The sequence below is a fragment of the Peromyscus californicus genome, unplaced genomic scaffold (genome assembly GCF_007827085.1).
Source record: "Peromyscus californicus insignis strain IS unplaced genomic scaffold, ASM782708v3 Scaffold_14__1_contigs__length_90479793_seg_2, whole genome shotgun sequence".
NCBI classification, from domain to species: domain Eukaryota; kingdom Metazoa; phylum Chordata; class Mammalia; order Rodentia; family Cricetidae; genus Peromyscus; species Peromyscus californicus.
Genome location: NW_026294436.1, coordinates 13048860 through 13070270, shown reverse-complemented (window position 1 = coordinate 13070270; position 21411 = coordinate 13048860). Strand labels below are relative to the sequence as shown.

At 44.3% G+C, this 21411-nt stretch overlaps 1 protein-coding gene across 8 annotated transcripts in view; it reads left to right on the top strand.

The window, feature by feature from the left end:
* Nckap5 (NCK associated protein 5) overlaps nt 1-21411 on the top strand; it is a 926583-nt gene that overhangs the window by 588777 nt on the left and 316395 nt on the right. For all 8 annotated transcript variants that reach the window (XM_052736785.1, XM_052736787.1, XM_052736784.1 and 5 more), the window contains one exon: nt 14485-14634. In XM_052736785.1, the coding sequence (XP_052592745.1) occupies nt 14485-14634 (150 nt within the window). The remainder of the gene's footprint in view (nt 1-14484; nt 14635-21411) is intronic.

Genomic DNA, 21411 nt, shown 5'->3' with positions numbered 1-21411 from the left:
TGGTAAAGTGTTGACAAGGCAAGCAGTAGGATCTGAGTGCCGCAATCCAGAACACATGCAAAATGCTACGGGTGTAGTGGCCCTCACTTGGAATTTCAGCCCTGGGGAACTCAAGTCAGGTAGATCTCAGAAACTCAATGGCTACCAAGCTTAGCCTACTTAGAGTATTCCTGTTCACAGAGGGACAGTTTCCAAAAAAGAACCCAGGATGAGCAGGACCTGAGGAATGCCACATTGGCCTCTTTCCTCTACATGCATGGGCACACATGTACACACACACACACACACACACACACACACACACACACACACACACACACAATTGATAACTATTACAACATCTCTATGTATATGTAGACTTTGTGTCCAGTCATTTGCTAAAACAGTAGTAAACATCAAGAGAGGCTTTGCTGATTAAGGTCAGGAATACATTTGTCTGTGGGTATAAACATAAATGGAAGACTTCTTGATGTTGTGTCAATTAACTCGGCAACACTGTTAGTTATCTCTGGATCCTAAGATCTCCTCTGTTATATATTTACCAGGCCTAGATTCCTTCCTGTGGACCTGGCCTCAAACCCATCAGGAAGTAGTTGGTTATCCCTATTATAATAGTGTCAAACAAGGCATTTATACCATCCCTTTAAGATTCAGGAACATTGCTGGGCAGCAGTGGCTCACACCTTTAATCCCAGCACTCAGGAGGCAGAGCCAGGCAGATCTCTGTGAGTTCAAGGCCAGCCTGGTCTACAGAGCAAGATCTAGGACAGGCACCAAAACTACATAGAGAAAGCCTGTCTCGAAACAAAACAAAACAAAAGATTCAGGAACATTGGGAGATGAGGGGTAGTGGGGAGAAAACCTAGGAGCCAGAAGATAGGGAGAAGGCCTGCAGAACGTCATCCTCTCTACAAGACACAGCCATTGCTATCACAAACTCACAGTAAGCTGTCCATGTCTGCACTGGGTCTTCATTAGGGAGGGTCCTTCAACAGTCAGGCTTAGATGGAGGACAGCTCAGGGAGCCCTACCCCTCGTTGCTGAGATGGTTGCTACTGACAGATTAAGGGAGATGGCGAGGGAGGCCATTGCCTTTGATTGTATACCAACTGATGACTCTACCAGGCTCCAGTGAATAATTCCAATCTCGTGCTCACACAGATGGTGCTGGTAAAATGAAATGGGTCACAAAATGAAACCCAAAGTCATCAACTTGGGAAAGGGACAGGTAGGGATGAGGGGGATTTATAGGGGTGGGCAGGACATATAAGAGAGTGTTGGGAGAGAGGAATTAGAATACATTATGTATGTGTATGAAATTGTCAAATAAAATTAATCATTAAAAAGAATAGATTTTTCTTGTGTTTCTGTTAAAGCTTTACAACCAAACTTCAGCGAACCAATGCGTGGAGTGATTCCACACATACATAAATGTCCTCAGAGATGGCTCATGTCCAGCAGGCTTTCCTGGAACACGTTGCAGGACCTCATACGGAGCCATCACCGAATGCGGCTCCCTAGGCCTTTCATTCATCTGAGCGGGGGATAGAATGTGCTAACTATACAGAGCCCAAGAAAAGGGCATAGCAAAAATAATGGCTTTGTTTTAAGTGTAGAGGGAAATATACATATAGGGGGAGCACAGAGGATTTTTTTAGAGACGTCTTATAGGTAGATTTAATCCTACACAAATTATAAATTAAGTGTTCCAAATCTCTAGTGGGATTCTGCATATTTATCTTCTTAAGTTTAGTTTTCCAGGTGATTAAAATCATAGCGATGTAACCCTGAAGAGTTTAGAGTTATTCTCTTTGTGTTGTTGGTTGGTTTGAACTTGTGGGAGTGTGGATGTACTTGTGCCACAGCACACAGGTGGAGATTAGAGAATGACCTCAGGCATTGGTCCTCACCTTCCACCTTGTTTGAGGCAGGGTTTCTTTATTGTTTTGTGCTGTGGATGCCAGGAGAGCTGGCCTGTGAGCTCCTGGGTATCCTCCTATTTCTGCCCTACTCCATTTCCCCATAGGAACACTGGGGTTACAAATGCTCACACTACTGCATCTGGCTTTTGCGTGTTTCCTGGTTTTTCCACCAGTCTCCCATGTGCATGGCAAGCACTTTTATCACTGAACCATGTTCTTAACCCCGTGTTTGTGCATTTAAAATATTTAAAACATCAAGAAGCTGAATAGAGAAGATAGTAATGCCTGCAAGGTATACACCTTGACTGAAGTGGTGGTGGGGGTATAGATCTCGTGTGTCTACCTGCCCTATTCTAAACTAATGACTGAACTTGGCCTAGAGGAGAAAGACTTTTAGATGATGATGAACAAGGCTAGGATGCAGCTCAGTTGGAAGAGAGCTTGTCTAACATACACAAAACTGGATTTGGTCCCCCGGTACTCTGTAAACCTAGCTTGGTGGCACACACCACTAATTCCAGCACTTGGGAGGGAGGCAGAGGCAGAAAGAACATCCTTGGTTGCATTGTGTGGTGGTGGAGGCCAGCCTGGTCTAAACATGACCTCCTCTTCAAACCAATCGGTTAGAAAATTGAAGCCAGCAAAGCAGTAGTTGGTGGGCTTTGAGAAGACTGAGTCTACTCCATCAACTGCAACATCAAGGGGTTATAAATGTGGTGCAATATCTTGCACTCTGCCTTAGTTTGGTTTCTTCAGTGAGCCTTATGGTCCTGGGTCAGACACTCCCAGCAGTGTAACCCAGCAGTGGGGTGGTTAAACGAGGCACTGCCACAGTGTAGTTAATCATTGAGGTTGAGCCCTTATATACAGGACTGGGCAACAGAGATACCCAGTGGGGCCTGGCAGGCTAGCTGCAGGTGAGGATGCACAAACTTCTCTCATTGATTTCTTTGCTTTCGAATATTTTTCTAAATTTATTTGTGCCTCTCTCTGTGTGTGTGTGTGTGTGTGTGTGTGTGTGTGTGTGTGTGTGTGCGCGCGCGCATGCGCGCACGGACGTCAGGGGACAACTCGTAGGAGTTGGTTCTCTCCTTCCCTCATATCTGACTTGGGATCACACTCAGGTTGTCAGGTTTGCAGCAAGCCCTTTACCCCCTGAGCCATCTTGCTGGCCCTCATTGACTTCAATTAGGTGAGAAATTATGAACTCATTGGGTGACCTGTTCCTACTTTTATGCCTTATTCTGGAACTCACGAAAACCAGGAACAGTCAAACATACTTTGTCTATTAGGAAAACTTTCCAGGAAAGGGTTGCGTAGATATAGACCCATGCTTCTGAATCTTAGTGCCACTTGCTCTAGAGGCCACTCAAAACCATGCCAGGCTGTGAATGCCATGTGCTCCACACAGAGGAACAGTTGCAACCTGAGGAGCCCTGGAGACCCAGGTTTCCCTGCACTAACATAGTGCATCACTTAGAGAAACCAGCCTCTGCCTTCCATAGCTGAGGTGGTGTTTAATAAGCTATGTGACAATCTGTCCATTCCTGGGTGCTGTTATTAAGCATGTCTCATTTCACTCTCCTGTGGGTGCTGTTTTCAATGATTAATTTTCCATTTGTTTTCCTGATTACTGACCAACCTGGACATTGTAATGCACATTTACAATGGAATGGAGGAAGTGGGGAACATCAGAAGTGCAAGAGCATCTTCAGCTACACAGAGCACAGCAAATGTGAAGACAGCCTGGGCTGCACAAGAAAAATGGATATTGCCAGGAGTGGTAGCACTTGAGAGGGAGAGATCTTTGTAAGTTCGAAGCCAGCCTGTACTACATAGTGAGTTATGGGCCAGCTGAGGCTACACAGTGAAACCCTGTCATTATCTATCTATCTATCTATCTATCTATCTATCTGTCTGTCTGTCTGTCTGTCTGTCTGTCTCTCTCTCTCTCTCTCTCTCTCTATATATATATATATATATATATATATATATATATATATATATATATAAAATCAAATGAGCAATACCAAAGGCTTTTGGAAAATGAGGGTGATTTGCATCCTGTGTTGGGGCTGTTGAACTTTGTGCATCAGTTTACCTGGAGAGTTCTGTAGAATGAAAGACTTCTGGCCTCGCTCCCAGACACCAACTCATCGGGGCCAGAGTTTGCCGAGGAATCCAATTTGAGGCAAGCACTGATTTTCTCCCTCTGCCCTCCCCTCCATTGGCTCCAACGCCAGTTGCAACTGGCACCAGAAGCCTTGAGCTGAGGATGCGTTAGTGATTTGTCATGGTTAGGCAAACGACACACTGAAAAATCTGACTACAAGATGGCTGTCAAACTCCGAGGTCATCTACATCATTGCTCCATCAGCTCCTGCATGGGTTGTTCCTACAGCATCCTCTTTGTGTCTGTTCACTGTGCTCAGGTTCGCACTCTTAACTGTTTCGGGTACCCATCTGTCCATGTCATCTTTACCACCATCACCACACGCACATGCCAACACAGAAACAAACACATATCCACACACAGAGAAACATGAGCACAGATGCAGACACCTGCACACACAGAGAGACACACACCCACATGTGTGCCCTCATAGAGCTGCACACAGACAACCAGACATGTCAGACATATGTGCACACATGTATGTATATGTAGAGACACACTGATGCATACACACCCATGTGTATACAAACACACAGAAAGAAGGAAGGAAGGAAGCAGAGAGAGAGAGAGAGAGAGAGAGAGAGAGAGAGAGAGAGAGAAGGAAGGAAGGAAGGAAGGAAGGAAGAAGAGAAAGAAAGAAAGAAAGAAAGAAAGAAAGAAAGAAAGAAAGAAAGAAAGAAAGAAAGAAAGAAAGAAAGAAAGAAAGAAAGAACTCTGATAGCCACCAACTTCCTGCTCAGTCGCTTTCCATTTTATCAGACTGTGGAGGAATTCTGTCACATTTGGCCTGTTCCCACTTGGCCCTTCAGCTTCATCTCTGTCCCCAACTCTACCAAGTTCCTTTGAGGGTCTCCCAGTTGGATACCCACTTCCCACCCCTGGGCCACCCTCTTCTTTTCCAGTGAGTTTCCCTGTTTGTCCAGATCTGAGTTCAGCAAAAGTCCTGTCCTTTTCATTCAGGTATATCCCTATATGATTATAGTGTGTGTGTGTGTGTGTGTGTGTGTGTGTGTGTGTGTGTGTGTGTGTGTGTGTGTGTGTGGTGTGTATAGGATGCACTTCAGTATGAGTGTTCATGCACACATGTGTGCTTGGAGATCAGAGGGGAGGAGTCATCCACAATTGCTCACTACTTCATTTTTGAAGATGCTAAGTCCCTCATTGCACCTGGAGCTCACTGATTGGCTGGACTTCCTGGCTGTTGAGGCCCAGGGATCCTCCTACCTCTGCTGTCCTGTCCAGTGCTGGGATGACAGGAGTGCACCACCGTGCCCCACTTTTTATGTGGTTCCTGGGGTCCAGACTCAGGTCCTCATGCTTGCACACATGCACTTCCACCAGCTGAGTCCCGACTGAAGCACCGCCTCCTTCCGGTATTACAGGTGTGCACTGCTGTGCCCAACTTCCTTTGTGGGATCCAGGCATCAAGTGGGGGTCCTCATGCTGGCCTAGCAGGCACTCTACCCACTCAGCCATCTTTCCAGCCCTCCACATTCTCCTTTCTTCTGAAGCACCTGGAAACATCTGCCCACTATGTTTCTGAAATTCCTGTGACATTTTGATAATCAGCCATTGTATTCTGTGGCATGCTCCACAAGAGCAGGGCCGTGTGTGTTTTACATCTCCATGTCCCTGGCATTCTTTCCAGTGCCTGATTCATTCCTGCTCATCAAATATTGACCAGATAGATAGATGAGTTAATTTAACCATGAAGTCAGATGACCTCACAAAACGTTGGAGTCCTACTGTGTACCTGACTGAAGGTAGCTAATCACTTGAAAATCAATAAATCGCATTTGAACATTTTAACAAAGGATGGCGTGATCATTTTCCTCCAGACGTACATTAAAATTGTTTTGAGTCAGGGTCTCGTGTAGCTTGTGTTTGACCTTGTGCTACCTGTGTGGCTGGGGATGACTTGGACCTCCTCCCGAGTGTTTGGATTACAGACAGGCACCACCACACCTGATGTTTCACGTGCTGGAGATGGAACCCAGGGCTTCATGTATGCTGAATGGGTACTTTTCCACCTGAGTCACACCCAGCCTCTCCTCCACATTTTTAAGCCTTCTACTTTCTAGACAAAGCATCATCTGTCTGGTGTAGCTGGTGTAGAGCTGGGCTGCCTGCTCTCTGAACTAAATGAGCTCCCAGGACTATGATCCGTCTGAGTTAAGCTGAGGCGGCCCGGAGTTGTGTGTTGATTGATACTGTTTTACATAGGCCTGATGATGCAGACTGTTCAGAAGAAAAGACGAGCCTCCCTCACTGGTGAATCATTGCCTCGCTTACCACTTAGAGAAACAAACGGCTCTGAGGGAAGCTTTATGTACCGACAAGGCAGAATTTGATTTAAACCCTTCAGAGCTAACTGAGCCCCTAAATCTTTACCTTCAAGGGGACTGGCTCATATTTGTTGACGCAAACAAGATCATGGTTCCAGCCATATATGAAATATGTGGGGAGCAGGCATTGTGCAGCAGCTTCACTTCTGTGGAGTTCCCTGCTGATTAAAGTCTATTGCAATGAAAACAGGTCACCTCTGGAACCAGCTTTTTCCTCCTCACAGTCTGTTATTCTCCAAGTGGCCCTGGCTTGCTTCTCTGGCTTGTGCCTTGGGAGCTAGTGAGACGATAATGCTTTGTCTGGGGCTCCAGGGTCCTGACTTCCAGCCTGAGTTCTCAGCCACAGTTTCCCTGGGTTTCTCTTTGTGTCTGTCTTCCAGTCTGTCTCCATCTCTGTCTCTGTCCCTCTGTGTCTCTCTGTGTATCTCTCTCTCACCCTATCTATCTCACTGTCCCTCTTGGTCTCTGTCTCTCTAGCTGTCTCTGTCTGTATCTCTATCTTCCTGTCTTTCTTTATCTCCATTCTCTATCTTCCTGCTTCTATTTCTTCATCTCTGTCTGTTGTTCTGTTTGTCTGTCTGTCACTCGGTTTCTCTCTCTTACCCCTTTCCTCTCCTCCCCTAGATCTTTAATTGGTGAAGAGACTAAAATTTCTGCTGTTATGTCTGATTTTGTGTTAGTTACACTTAGATAAAATGAAGATCCTTGATTTTTTTTTAAACGTTGGCATGCTTTAATGAGTTTAAGATAAATTTAGAAGCTATCCAGCCTCAAATGAACAGCTGTGGGCTGCAGAGGCGTGCGAATCCATGTTTCCCTGCACGTCTGCCTCCACTCATCTTCTCTTTGCTTGGCCTCTTCTAGAAGGTTCCCACAATGTGTACTCTTAATATTTCATTGTTCTCCAACATTCTCACTGGCACATAATTGTGGGAGGGTGTGGGGAAAGTAGCCTGACCCTAGTAGAGTTGTGTCTATGGGTCAGTGAGGCCATCTCAGTATTGTTCTCCCTTCTTTTGGTTTAGACACAGTTTCACATAGCCCAGGTTGGCTTCAAGCTCACTGTGCAGCTAAGGCTAGCTTTGAAGCCCTGGTCTTTGTATTAGTTGGCATTCTAGAGGAACAGATAGAAATACACACACACACACACACACACACACACACACACACACACACACACACACACACATATATTTGGTTTTTTAAGGCAGGGTTTCTCTGTATAGTTTTGGTCCTGCTCTGGATCTCGCTCTGTAGACCAGGCTGGCCTTGAACTCACAGAGATGTGCCTGGCTCTGCCACCTGAGTGCTGGGATTAAAGGTGTGTGCCACCACTGCCCAGCTAGAAAATAGTTTTTAATGTGTGTAACATATGCATATATACATGTTTATATGTTAAAAGGAGATTTATTAGAGTAGCTTACAGGCTATGGTCTAACTATTCCAATAATGGCTGTGTCCTGGCAAGAAGGCCAAGAATTCCATAGTTTATCAATCCATGAAGCTGGGTTACTCAGCTTATACCAGCAAAGGAATGCCTCCGTGGCAGGATAGATGAACTTTCCAGTGAGCATGAGGGCAATCAGGCAAAAAGCAAAAGCTTCCTTTTTCTATGTCCTTTTATATAGGTTGGCAACAGTGTGAACCAGATTTAGGGTGGGTCTTCTCACCTCAAATGATCCAACCAAGATTCTTCATAGATGTGCCCAGCTGCTCAGGTTTTCGTTGATTTTAGATGTAGTCAGGTTTACAGCCAATGTTAGCCATCACAGTCCTCCTGTCTCCACCTCTAAGTTCTGGGATTCAAGACCAGCTTTGAGTCTTTGTTTTCTAATGACCCAACTACATGCTGATGATTAACAATGCTAATGGGAAGCTGAGTGATGAAGAGATGTTTCTCAGGGATGTCACCTTACCACCCTCTTCTCTGCCCTGTGGAATCGCAGGGTCTCTTCTGTTTCCAACGTTGCTGTAGCCATCTCTGGCACACACTGTCCCCTCTAGTTCTTCCAGGAATCCACATTCTCAGTCCTGGAGGAGACATCCGCTCACCCCTGCAACACCCTCTAGCCAGAGCATTCTCTCTCCTTCCTGTCCTGGTTGATTTTGATTTCCTTCTCTCCTATTGCTTTTGCTGGTCCACAGGCAATGTGGACACCATTGGCACACTCAGGTTCCCTAACCACCTCCTCACTGGGAAGGGTAGAGGAGAAAGAGGCCGGCTCTTCTTTCTCTTGTCTTCGTCGTTACTGTTAGTATATTGATAAACAGTCTTGAGTTGTTGAATTCTGGGGAATTAAAATTTAACTTTGGAAGGGACATGTAGTTCACCTGGAACTTTATATATGAGGGAAACTGAGATGCAAAATGCTTGAATGATTGGTCCAGCAAGGCTCTGTGTTTGGTTCATAAATACTACAGCATTATCAGTTCCACGATGATGAGATAATTTTGAGATCGGTGTGAAGCTTGATATTGGATCCAGGTCTGATGGACCACTGACGATAGTCTGATCTACCATAGGAGATGCTTTTGGTAATCTCTGAGCTCACACCTTCCAGTATCCCTAACTGCTGGTCATTCCTATACAGTGGCTGCAACTGGTCTATCTGCTAACTATTCTAACCACTGCCCCTTCTCCACAGTATTTCCCATTGCAGCAATTAGTATGGTGCCTCCCCATCCTGGCCTCCACTTCCTCTTTTTTCCAAGTAGAAGCAAGCTGAATCCATCTCCATAACTTACAAGATTCTCCTTGGTTCATCCAGATCTCTTTATGATCTGAGTGTGTGTATGTGTGTGTGTGTGTGTGTGTGTGTGTGTGTGTGTGTGTGTGTGTGTGTATGTGTGTGTATGTGTGTGTTTGTATGTGTGTGTGCGGGTGCACATGTATGTATAAGTGCATAGACACACATATACATTTGTGGTGGAAGCCAGAAAACAACCTTGCCTGTCATCCCTCAAGTTTCCCCCACCTTGTTTGTTTCCTTTTTGTATGTTTTTGAGAAAGGATCTCTGAGTGGCCTGGAATTTACCAAGTAGTCCAGACTGGCTAGCCAGTTTCTATGTGCCCAGGGTTGGGATTACACGTGTTCACTACCATGACTAGCCTTTGTTTTTCAGGTTTAACTATTAAATACTGGGGAGGTTTTTTTGTTGTTGTTGTTGTAGTGGTGGTGGTTTTATTTATTTTTATTGTTTGAGAATTCTATAGAGGATTTTAATGTTGGTTGAAATCTCATTCCCCTCCAATCTGTCCCATATTCTTCCCACCACTTTTCTCTCCCAACTTCACATAATTGTCTTTATTTTTAGAGACCCACTGAGTGTACTTAGTGACAACAGTATGGGCGTGGGGGTAGGGCTAGCTGCTGGATCATGGGCAGCCTCTCAGGAAACACATCCCTGAAGAAACTGACTCCTTCTCTCCTAGCAGCTATCAGTTATCAATAACTCTTGAGCTTGGGGCGGGATTCCATGACTTCACCCCCTGTCTGTGGTGGTGGGATTTCTCTGGCTTGATCTTGTGTAGCTCTTAGCCATACTGTCAGTCCTGACCTCTGTGGTTTTTGACGTGGGTTCTGGAAGCCAATCAAACACAGTCTTCATGCTCACACGGTAAGCACTTCCCTTACTAAGCTGCACCCCAGGCCCTGGCTTGTTTTATTGCTCATCTTCCTCTTGCATCTTCTTGGCTGCAGCACGGAGACCCTCTCTCTCTGGCCCACCAAGTGTCCCCTCCTCTCAGCGTTTGCTTCCATTTTCCTTCTGCTTGGACTGTCTTTCCCGACTCTAGAGCCCCACCATCCTCAACACTGCTGTCAGCTTCTCAGGTAGTTCCATTCTGATGTCACCAGATCTGATCCCAGACCGTCCCTAACTCTACCCCTGTCCACCACAGTGGTTGGTTGTATTTCATTTTTCATAGCATTTGCCACTAACAACAGTTATATTACCTAAGCATGTGGCTTGCCGTTTGTTATATTTCCCAACATTAACTGTAATTGTATTAATTGTAAGAACTCCATTCTGTTTTTCCTGTCTCGAGCACCTGGATCAGCAAATGGTTTATAGTGTTAAGAAACCTCTGTGTGCAGCAATGAACAGCGTTTGGACTCTTTCCAAGAGTCACTTTTGTTGTGGTTTGAATGTGAAATACACCTCCCTGCCATCTGCTCATGTGTTTAAACACTTGCTCCCGGATAGTGGCGCTGTTTGTGAGGGTTATGGGACTTTCAGGAGGTGGAGCCTTCCTAGCAGAAGTAGGGCACTAGGGATGGACTTTAAGGTTGTAGCCCAGTCTCTCTTGCTGTTCACTTTGCTTCCTAAGTGGATACAATGTGACCAGCCAGCCTCCCGCTCCTGTGACATCATGTTTTTTAATTTTAGATTTTTTTTTTTTTTTTTTTGGTTAGTAAGTTGGCTATTTAAGATATCCCTCGAAGCACAGTGCTGATGTGCAGGGTGGCATTCATAAATGTAAAGGAAGCTGGAATGTGCCCTAATAAGGGAATCAGTGATATTATATTTGGGCATAAGATATATTCCTGGGGACTGCTTCAATAGTAAACAGCCAAGAGGATATATTTTATAAAATCGTGCAGGAATCCAGGTGAGATATTAATTGGCTGGTGGAACTGTTGTCGTGAAATTCAGCACATGATAATTGAGTGTTCACAAGAACGTTGTGGAATACAGCTACTGTGGAGGATGAGAATTGCTACCTGTGCATATGTGCCTGATGACAATTTTATTTGGGGGAACAAAAAAAGAAACAAGACTTACTGAACATAAGTAGACCAAGATCATTTACTGAGCTGCTAAGGTAGAACTGGAATATGCCTGTCACATATTCTAAGGTTGCTTGGTGTTTTACTTCCCATACCAAGGTTTTTCCTTTGTTTTAATTAACTGTAAAGTCCTAACAGGATGAGCATGCGTGTGCATGACTGCATGCGTGCATGTGTGTGTTCTACAGGACACATAAAGATGTCAGAGGACAATTTATGAGAGTTGGTTCTCTCCTTCAACCATGTGGGTCCTGGAGATTGAACTCAGGTGGCCAGGCTTGGTGGCAAGATCCTTTACCTTCTGAGCCATCTCCCTGGCCCATGATGCCCAATCTTAAAAGAGAAGCACAGGGATCTTTTTATCTTCAGAGTTGAGTTGTTGACAAAGTGAACCCATTTCTGTACCTTACCGTGAATTTGGAAGTCTGGCCAGTAGTGAAGCATTAGAGAGTCACAGCTGTGAAAGGGCTTAGACCCCTGGCTTTGTTCCTTCTCTGTATGTAACTTAAACTGCCCTAGTGCCTATCTGAGCAGAATTCACATCTGCTGTGGAAGTGGACACATCTGCACACTGTATCTAACCATCTAACCATCATTGGTGTGTGTGTGTGTGTGTGTGTGTGTGCATATTGATGCATGTGTATTCATCTTTGTTGAGGACAATCTCATATCTCATTCCTCGGATGTGAGGAACTGAGTTTTTATTTTGTTTTATTTATAACTATAGAAACAACCACTTATTATTTGGCCTGCCAATGCTTCCCCAGTACTGGGATCCCAGGTGCCACCATACTTTTTCTGTGTGAGTCTAGGAATGGAACTTAGGTACTTGTGTTTGCAGGGCAAACATTTTATGGACTGAGCCATCTCCCTAGCCAAGCACCATCACCTTCATAATCCACTGTGTATTCATTAAATGCAGAGATCACACCTAAAATCATATTCAGAAATCTCCACACAACAAATGAACATGAGTCACCCTACTAAATAAGTGTTTTATATTCTTGGATGTTATGCATATAGACGTATATACCTTGCATGCACATGTACTATAAGATACACTCTTTACATACTTCATAGTGCGTTTTCAAAGTTATGTTAAAGTATAATGGATCCTTCAGAGCACATGGGTGAATGTAGTTTGAGAGCCTGTGCCTCCCCAATGCTGTTTCCTTCTAAATAGATAAAATGAGTCCCTTAAAGGCGGGGGTTATTGTGTTTTGCTTTTACATTTACGGATGATCTTAATTTAGTACCAAATATAAAGAGGTCTGTCAGAATGGGTAATCCACTTTAGGTCAGGTGGTTGGCCATCCGCTGTATCAGAGCCAAGTTCACTGCAGTGTGTGTTGGGAATTAGAGAGTGTTACAGGACGACGTTGCCTGGTGTGCGATGCAAGGGCCCTGGTCAGGACACAGCACATGGAGTATGGTTCATATGGTATTCTCTTTTTTATCCTTTCGTATAATTGTGTGTCATACATGTCCTTGTACAGATGCGCCTGAGCGGGGGTAAGGACACTTTGGGATGTTGGATTGCACCTTTCACCTTGTTTGGGATAGAATCTCTTGTTTACTTCCGTGTATGCCAGGTTAGGTGGCCTGCATGCTTCCCTGGATTCTCCTGTCTCTGCCCCCTGTCTCACTGTAGGAATGCTGGGGATATAAACACATAAGATTGTATCTGCCTTTAACATGGTTTATGGGGATCAGAACTCGGGTCCTCACACTTGGGCAGCAAGCACTTTTACCCACTCAGCCATCTCTGTCGCCCATTGTATGATAGTCTCTTGATGTTTATTTTTTCCCTCGAAAACAAGAGCTAAGCGAGAGTCTCAAATTAACACTTCTCAGCTTCCAAAAATCTGTCAGAGACAAGGTTGAGTGTGGAGCTTCCAACAGGGAGGCAGCAAGACAAGACAACAACATTTTATGTCTGCCTCAAGGCTGTACAACAAAACCTGAAGTGTTAGAGGAGGAACACAAGAGTCCTTGGAAATGAGGTTATTCGTGGCTGGAGTAACTATTTGGTTTGAGCATAGAGTTCCACCTGGCTGGAGAGACAGCTCAGCAGTGCATGCACTTGCTCTGCAGACATAAAGACTCAAGTTCATATCCCAAGAACCTATATAAATGCAACATAGCCATGCAGGTCTGCCTGTAATTGCAGCCTTGAAAGGCAGAGACAGGAGCCCCCCCAGATCAATCTGGTTTTAGGGAGGAGTTAGATGGATAACTTATGGTTCTGCCTGAGAGACACTGATTCAGTGAATAAGGTAGAGGAGTGATACAGAATGTTCCCATCATCCACCTTGGTCCTCCATATATATGCATACCACACATACGTTTCTGCCCACACACATATGAAGAATGTATATATACATGTATATTACACACATAAAAATGGAATAAAAATTCTGAAATAATCATTTCAGTATTTATGATGTTTATTTTTCCTTGAATCAATTAATTAGTTGTATGTCCACTGAGTTCCATGATCCTCTTTGCCTTTCACAAGTGAAGACATCAAAATGGGTATATTTTTCCCAGTTTAAAGCATAGCTACATTGTATTGTAATGATACAAATTGATTAACCACACAATTGTGTCTGAAGCTTGACTGGCTCTGTAGCTTCTCCAACTGGGTGGGCAGCATGCATTTTCAGATATGGTGGCCCAGTGGCTTTACCTTATTAGAGTCAAGGGGGGAAAAAAAACAACAAAACAGAAAACTTCTGAATCAGGGCTACAATTAATAAAGTACTTAACATGCAAGCATGGTAACCTGAGTTCAGCCCACAGAACTCATGTAAAATGTGCAGGATGGTGGTGTGTTTATAATCCCAGCTCTGGGGAGGTGGAGACAGACAGATCCCTGGGGCAGAGCTTGCTGTTGGCTAGCCTTGCTTACTTGCTGAGTTCTATACTGATAAGAGTCTTCTCTTTAAAACAAAGTGGTGACGTTTAAGGACTCTCCCCATGAGTGATCTCTGGCCTCCTTCTTGCATACACACACATGTGCATGTGTACACACATGTGGACCCTTGCACGTGCACATATGCCCACACACAAAATACAAAGCTTCTGTGCTCACTAACATCAGCACCATTCATCTTGTTTTACAAAATCTTCTCTACCTCAACCCTGGAAAGGGCCCTGAAGCCCTAGAGTCAAATCCAGACCTCTCCACTTTAGACTTTTGCTATGTTCCAGCTGTAGATTACTGAAAACGGGAATTTTCTTTTGGGCTGCAGGAGAGAGTGCCGGAGGAAGAGAGAAAACACCAAGAAGCACTGGGTGATCTCCATGCAGCAGGAGACGAAGACTCAAGGAGTGAGATCAGCAGTGTGGATGAGGGAAAAGAAAACACCAGGCTGCTCTTAAAGAGACTGAAGGCTCTGGAGGTAAGACATCCAACTGTTCACACACTGAGAGAAATCCTGCTGGTTGCTGGTACCGATTGTGAGTCCAAGTTCCTTTCTTAGTTCTCTCGGACAGGTGACTATATCCATTAGGATCCCTTCCTCAACAATGGACACAGTTAAATTCGCTGCACTAGAAGGGCCTTGACTCAGAAATCCAGCTACATGGCCTTCAAAAGAGAAAACAGCACCGCAGCTCTCTTCCAAATCCTAGGCTCTGAAATTGCGAGCACTTTAGGCAGGGGCTGTGGAACGCTTGACTGTCTATTTCCGATGCCTCATAAAATGGAAGCATGGGTGAATGAGTAAACAAATGATCCAATAGCATATAAAATGGTTGTGAAAGTTGTGTATGTGTTTAGATACAAATTTTTCTAGTATTTTTGGTAAACCCATTTTATTAAGAAAACAGGCATATGTAGACATCAGTATGTAAGGTACATGCAGGGGGAGAATCAACACCAAGCTATGGGGTCTTTGAAGGAGATCTGGATGCACCCCAACTCTCTAACACACAGTTTGAAGGTACCAGATGCTCTATAATGTAGAGGCATTTATGTCACTTTTAAGTGTTTGTTCTTCAGTTTTCCTACCTGCCTTCAGAGAACATTTTGCTTATGCATTCTTGTTTAAGGTATTTGAGAATTAAGTGGAGATATTTGAGATATTTGAGACTTAAGTGACGGTGTTAACTTGATCCATCCCAGAGAATCATTTGGAAAGAGAGTCTAAATGAGAAGTTGTCCACATTTGTTTGGAATTGGGCATGTCTGTGGGAGATTGTTCTGATTGCCTCAGTTGATCTGGAAAGACCCAGCCCACTATGAGCGGCACCATTCCCAAGATAGATAGATAGATAGATAGATAGATAGATAGATAGAGAGAGAGAGAGAGAGAGAGAGAGAGAGAGAGAGAGAGAGAGAGAGAGAGAATGCTGAGTACAGGGCATCCATATATTCTGTCTCTGCTCTTGACTCTGGATGTAACTAGATGCTCCATGTCTCTTTCACTGTGATGCTCTCACATTTATGGAACATAATCTGGAACTGTAAGTTGTAAATCCTTTCTTTCCTAAATTTTGCTCTCTCTCAGGGTATTTTGTCTCAGAACATGAAATGAACTTAGAACACCCATCATCTAAAAACAGTCTAGGGATGTAGCTCAGTTGGTAATATGCTTGCCTGTCATGGTGGAAGCTCTGAGTTCCCTCCTCAGCATTGCATTCAACTGGACATGGTGGTATAGACCTGAAATCTCAGCACCCAAGAGTTGAGGCAGGAGGATCAGGAATTCAGGATCATCTTTGATTACAAAGTAAATTCCAGGATGACCTGGGGTACATGAGAATCTGCCACAAAACAAAACACAAACAAAGGAACAATGATAAATGCATAGTCATACTGTAGGGCCCATAAAATCTGGAATACTTTCATAGTATCCCGAACCAGGATGAGAAGCATATGGCTTGCTCTCTGCCTGCTGTCCACAGCCCTGCCTCTGATCTCTGGCATCCTTTATATAGAGAGAGCACTGCCCTTTAGATTCTGATTTCCTTATTGCAATGGGCATTTAGCCAGATTCTCAGGATTTTTGTTTGAATCCCTGCTCTCTATTTTATTATTTAAAAATCTTCAGAGTCACTTAATCTCTTTCTTTTTTTCTTTCCTCGCTTGTAAAAGGAAGACAATAATAGTGCACAACCTTACCAAAAAAGCAGTGGAGACTAAACTGCTTATTATTTCTACAATCCACTTATACTTGATCCCATCTGTGTTTCAGTTCCATGTGACAAAAAAAAATGCCCTGGAAAAAAAAGCAACTCACGGGGTTCATTTCAGCTTGCAGCCCCCAGAATCAGTTCAGCATTGCGGGTTAGTCAGAACAGGAACTTTGATCAGCTAGTCATATCACATCCACCTTCATGAGCAGAGAGAAAGGAACGCATGCTTACTCACTTGCTTCCTTGCTTGTGCTCAGGTATCTCTTTACTTGGATACAGTCCAAGACCCCAGACTAGGGAATGGTGTCGCCCAATGTGGGCTGAGTCTTCCCATCTCAGTTAACATTAGTAATGAAGACAATCCTCATATACATGCCCACAGGCCAACTCAATCCAGATGATTCCTTACTGAGACTCTTCCCAGGGAATTCTAGGTTGTGTCGTGTTGACACGTAAAGCTAACCATCACATGACTGATCTGTTCCAAGGTTGTTGCCCATTCATTAGACACGTGCTTACTGTTTATCTGAATAGGATAACTAATAATACAAAACTACGATTAAAACGACTTGGGTACTTCACCCAGACAGTCCTGAAGACAGATGGCTAGGCACATGTGTGAGAGCCCAAGCAGAAGAGCCATTGACTAGGGAAACATCTGGATCCCCTGGAGGAGGGGGCGGGCATTACATCTGTGCCTCCAAGGGCTCTCATACTTTGACAGGATTTTAAGTACACTTAGGAAACATTCTTGGGGGAAGGGAGGATTCCATTCAAGAGTGTTAAGAAACCCCATAATGAACTAGATTGAACAGGAATGAGTTGATATTACATGTACTTCAGTTGTTAGTGCTTCCTTAATGATGACAGTGAAATTGTTCTCAGTTCACCTCATTGTCAGGGAGAACATTGTGAAGGACATTTTATTTAATCAAGCTAAGAGGTGTTTAAAATGTCTTTGGCATCAAATGTTCTTAAACTTCAGGGTATATACATATTTATATATTTTCCCCTTCCAAGAGATCATTACATATTGGGCAACAACTCTTTCTTCCAATATTATTCGGATGCAATAACTAATGTCTTGAAGTGCCATTAATCCCCATAGTTTTAGTTCACAATATATTTTATTTCCTGAATTGAATTGCTGTAGTTGAAGAGTAATCGTTTATTTTTAAATTCTTTCTTTCATATTTGTTTAGCTCACTACTTGCTCCTTGATCTCACTCCCTTATTTTTGATGATTCTGTGATTTTATTAAAACATGTCTTTATTTTATGTGTGCAGGCGCACATGAGCAGCGCATGGGTTTAGGTCAGAGGACAGCCTGTGGGAACGGGTTCTCCCCGTTCACCGCGTTGGTTCTGGGAACTGAATTTAGATTGTCAGTCTTGGCAGCCAGAACTCTTACCCGCTGAACCATCTCACTGCCCCCCATGATCTTGTTAATGGTATGAATTTAGGGGAGGGGGTTTGAGCTGGGGTGTTAAGTAGTCCAGCTTTGTATTTCTCTAGAGCTTCTGTGATGCTCTTGCCTCCACCTGCTGAAAGCTAGCATTGCTGGTATGCATCACATCCAGGTCTATGACGTTATTAATTTCCATGTAATTGGGTTTTATATAAAACTTATATACTACAGAATTTTAAATTTTATTTCATATACTATGTGTACTGACTCATTTGCATAGGTTAAAAATGTTGTGGTTAAATAAACAGCTCATTTTTCTAGAGCTGGACACAGATACCCATGTAGACTGTAGCATTTTAACAAAATCCTTTTTGGAGAACCTGCGGGGAAGTCTTCCTGAAGGAATCTAGTAGATGCATTGGCAATATTGGGTATTGTGCTGCAAAACTTTAGAATAGCAAAGAATATTTTCTACCAATGTGTTTTTCAAGCAACCATATGTGTATACTCTAATGTCCTGGCTGTAATGTGATAGAAAGCAGAGGTGATAGGAAGCAGACTGTCCTGGGCCAGTGAGATGACTCAGAGGACATAGGTGTCTGCTACCAAGTGTGAGGATCTGAGTTCTATCCCGGGAACCCACATGACAGAAGGAAAGACAGATCTCTTCAGGTTGTCCTCTGACCTCACATGAGTGCCATGGCACAGACATGACCACACATGCGCACGTGCGCGCACACACACACACACACACACACACACACACACACACACACGCACAAGCACACGTGCACACACATACGCACAGTTTTTAAAAAGTGAAGAATAACACCAGGGTCTCCACACAAGTCCCAAGGAGATGTGAAGAAGACTCAGAATCTACTGCATTGGAGAGGAAACTCCAACCCTCCCAGACCCTCTGACCCCACTGGGTTGTGGAATTTTTGCATTGGCTCCTGACACACGCTAGAGAGACTGATTGTTTTGTATCTGTGTCCCAGAGCTACAAGGGCAAACAAGAGCCACATGCACATGCCCCTTAGTGTTTGGGTAAGCAGATGCGAGTCTGTGACTTAAGAGTTTGGGATTCCAAGGCTGCCATTTCAAGGACTGCCTGCCTGCCTTTACTACTGGTGTGTGTGTGTGGGGGGGGGGGGCAAAGTTGGATGCCTTTTTTGATCCACCTTAGGTTTTGAGACACACCGTCTCACTGAACCTAAAGCTCATCAATTCAGCTGATCTGGCTGACCAGCAAGGACTCCTGTCTCCACCTTCCCAGCACTGGGATTCCAGATGTGAGGCTCCCAGTTGGTATATTTTTATATAGATTCTAGGTGAAGGAGTTATGAGGTCCGCGCTCGTGGCTGGCTGTGGCTATGCCACAGCTATGCAGCGCTAGTGGCTGGCGCTAGATGCTGCGGTGGCAGAAGAATCACGAGCCATGGTTACCTTTTTAGAGGAAGGAGAGAGAGACAGAGAGGAGAGAGAGTGGGGGGAGTGCCTGCATGGAGGACAGAGAGAATACGGAAAGAGAGGGCCCGTGGGAGGGCATGCCTGCTTTTTAGGCTGAGATGCCATTGCAGGCTGATGACGTATTAAGGACAGAATCCTTCCAGCAGGTACTGAACTCATGTCTTCATGGCATAGCAAGCACTTTACCAATAGAGCCATCTCTCAGGCCAAAGGACTGCTTTCTTTACTTGGAGATAAACTCACCAAAACTTCTATATCGTGCTGTGGTACCACTCTTGTGGGTGGATTGCCTCCTCAATCCTACTCTGTGGCACTGATTCCAGGATCCTTTTCAACTTACCCTCTGGACTTCCTTGGCTTCATCTGGGTTCTAGATTTGTCTTGGAGTATTTGGCTCAGCCTCTGGGTTTGCTCCTGAAGCATTTTCTTGCTATGCGTGATTTCCTCATGCTGCAGCCCCCAACAGGCCTTCTCACCACTCCAGACAAACCTCACACAAGATTACATGTCAAGGGAGACATTTCCCAGACTTATTCTCACCTCCTGCAGCATCTTATCTCCAGCCTCCAGCCAAGAGCAGAGTCAACCTGAGAACACTCAAGAGTTCTGAGCCCCCAGAAGTGCTGATGTTTCCACGGTAGCCTCAAGGTCAGAAGAACGTGGCCTCTCATAGGAATGATTTATTTTGTGCAGAAAAGTATGACAATTAAATATGTTAAAGGTGGATAACAGCCTTTTCCACCCTATTATACCTTTCTGTGAAAGTCTGACAATTAAAGTGCTAAGCATAGGTTTTTGTTAATAAGTTATTCTGTTTAAAATTGGGTAGTTTAAAATAGTCAAAGCTAGCTGTACATCACAGTTATTTATGGAACGCAGACTTAATCTATGCACTGAATAATCTCAATGGGTCAAATGCTGTTCTCAGCTCTAGGGAAGGTCGGTACTTATTGTTCCCTCCTCAGAGGACAGAGATAGGAAGCACATACTTAAATAATAAGCAAATAAATTGATGGACAGATAAGTGGCTGCAAATGAGAAAAAAAGAATGAAACCACAGGAAAGAGTGTGAGATAGGAGTGAGACATTTAGCTTCCCAGAAACCCCATTGTATGAGGCTACTAAAGTACAATATGAATAATAAACAGGACATAGCTCTGCAAGCCTCTGGAAGACTAACACTGTAGAAAGAAGCACCTGTGAGGATGGAGAAAGCACCTGTGAGGATGGAGAAAGCTCCTGTGAGGATGGAGAAAGCTCCTGTGAAGATGGAGAAAGCTCCTGTGAGGATGGAGAAAGCACTTGTAGGGATGGAGAAAGCACCTGTAGGGATGGAGAAAGCTCCTGTGAGGATGGAGAAAGCACCTGTAGGGATGGAGAAAGCACCTGTGAGGATGGAGAAAGCTCCTGTAGGGATGGAGAAAGCACCTGCAGGGATGGAGAAAGCTCCTGCAGGGATGGAGAAAGCACCTGTGAGGATGGAGAAAGCACCTGTAGGGATGGAGAAAGCACCTGTAGGGATGGAGAAAGCACCTGTAGGGATGGAGAAAGCACCTGTGAGGATGGAGAAAGCTACTGTAGGGATGGAGAAGGCACCTGTGAGGATGGAGAAAGCTCCTGTAGGGATGGAGAAAGCACCTGCAGGGATGGAGAAAGCACCTGTGAGGATGGAGAAAGCACCTGTGAGGATGGAGAAAGCACCTGTAGGGATGGAGAAAGCTTCTGTAGGGATGGAGAAAGCTCCTGTAAGGATGGAGAAATCTTGCAACTTTATGGGTACACAGCCAGAACCATGTCCTAGACTATGGCCAGGAATTCCTGTAGGTTTTACTGTGAAATTTCTTCTTACTTGATCATTTCTTACCAACATTGCACAGGGAGCCATGGAATTGGAAGCCTGTGTCTGATGAACTGTTCCGTGCCCACCTTATTTTCTAGTTTCCTTAGGAAATTCCAACTGGACTTGCATTAATGGGGGAATGGAATATGTGCTAAAGCTACCCAGAAGTTGGGAAGATAGCTCATGGGGTAAGAACACTTGCTACACAAACCTCATGAAATGAGTTCATATCTCCAGAACGTATGTAAAATTCATATGTAATAGCACAAGTGTCCACAATCACAGTAAAACCTATAGGATTACTAATGGAGTGGATGT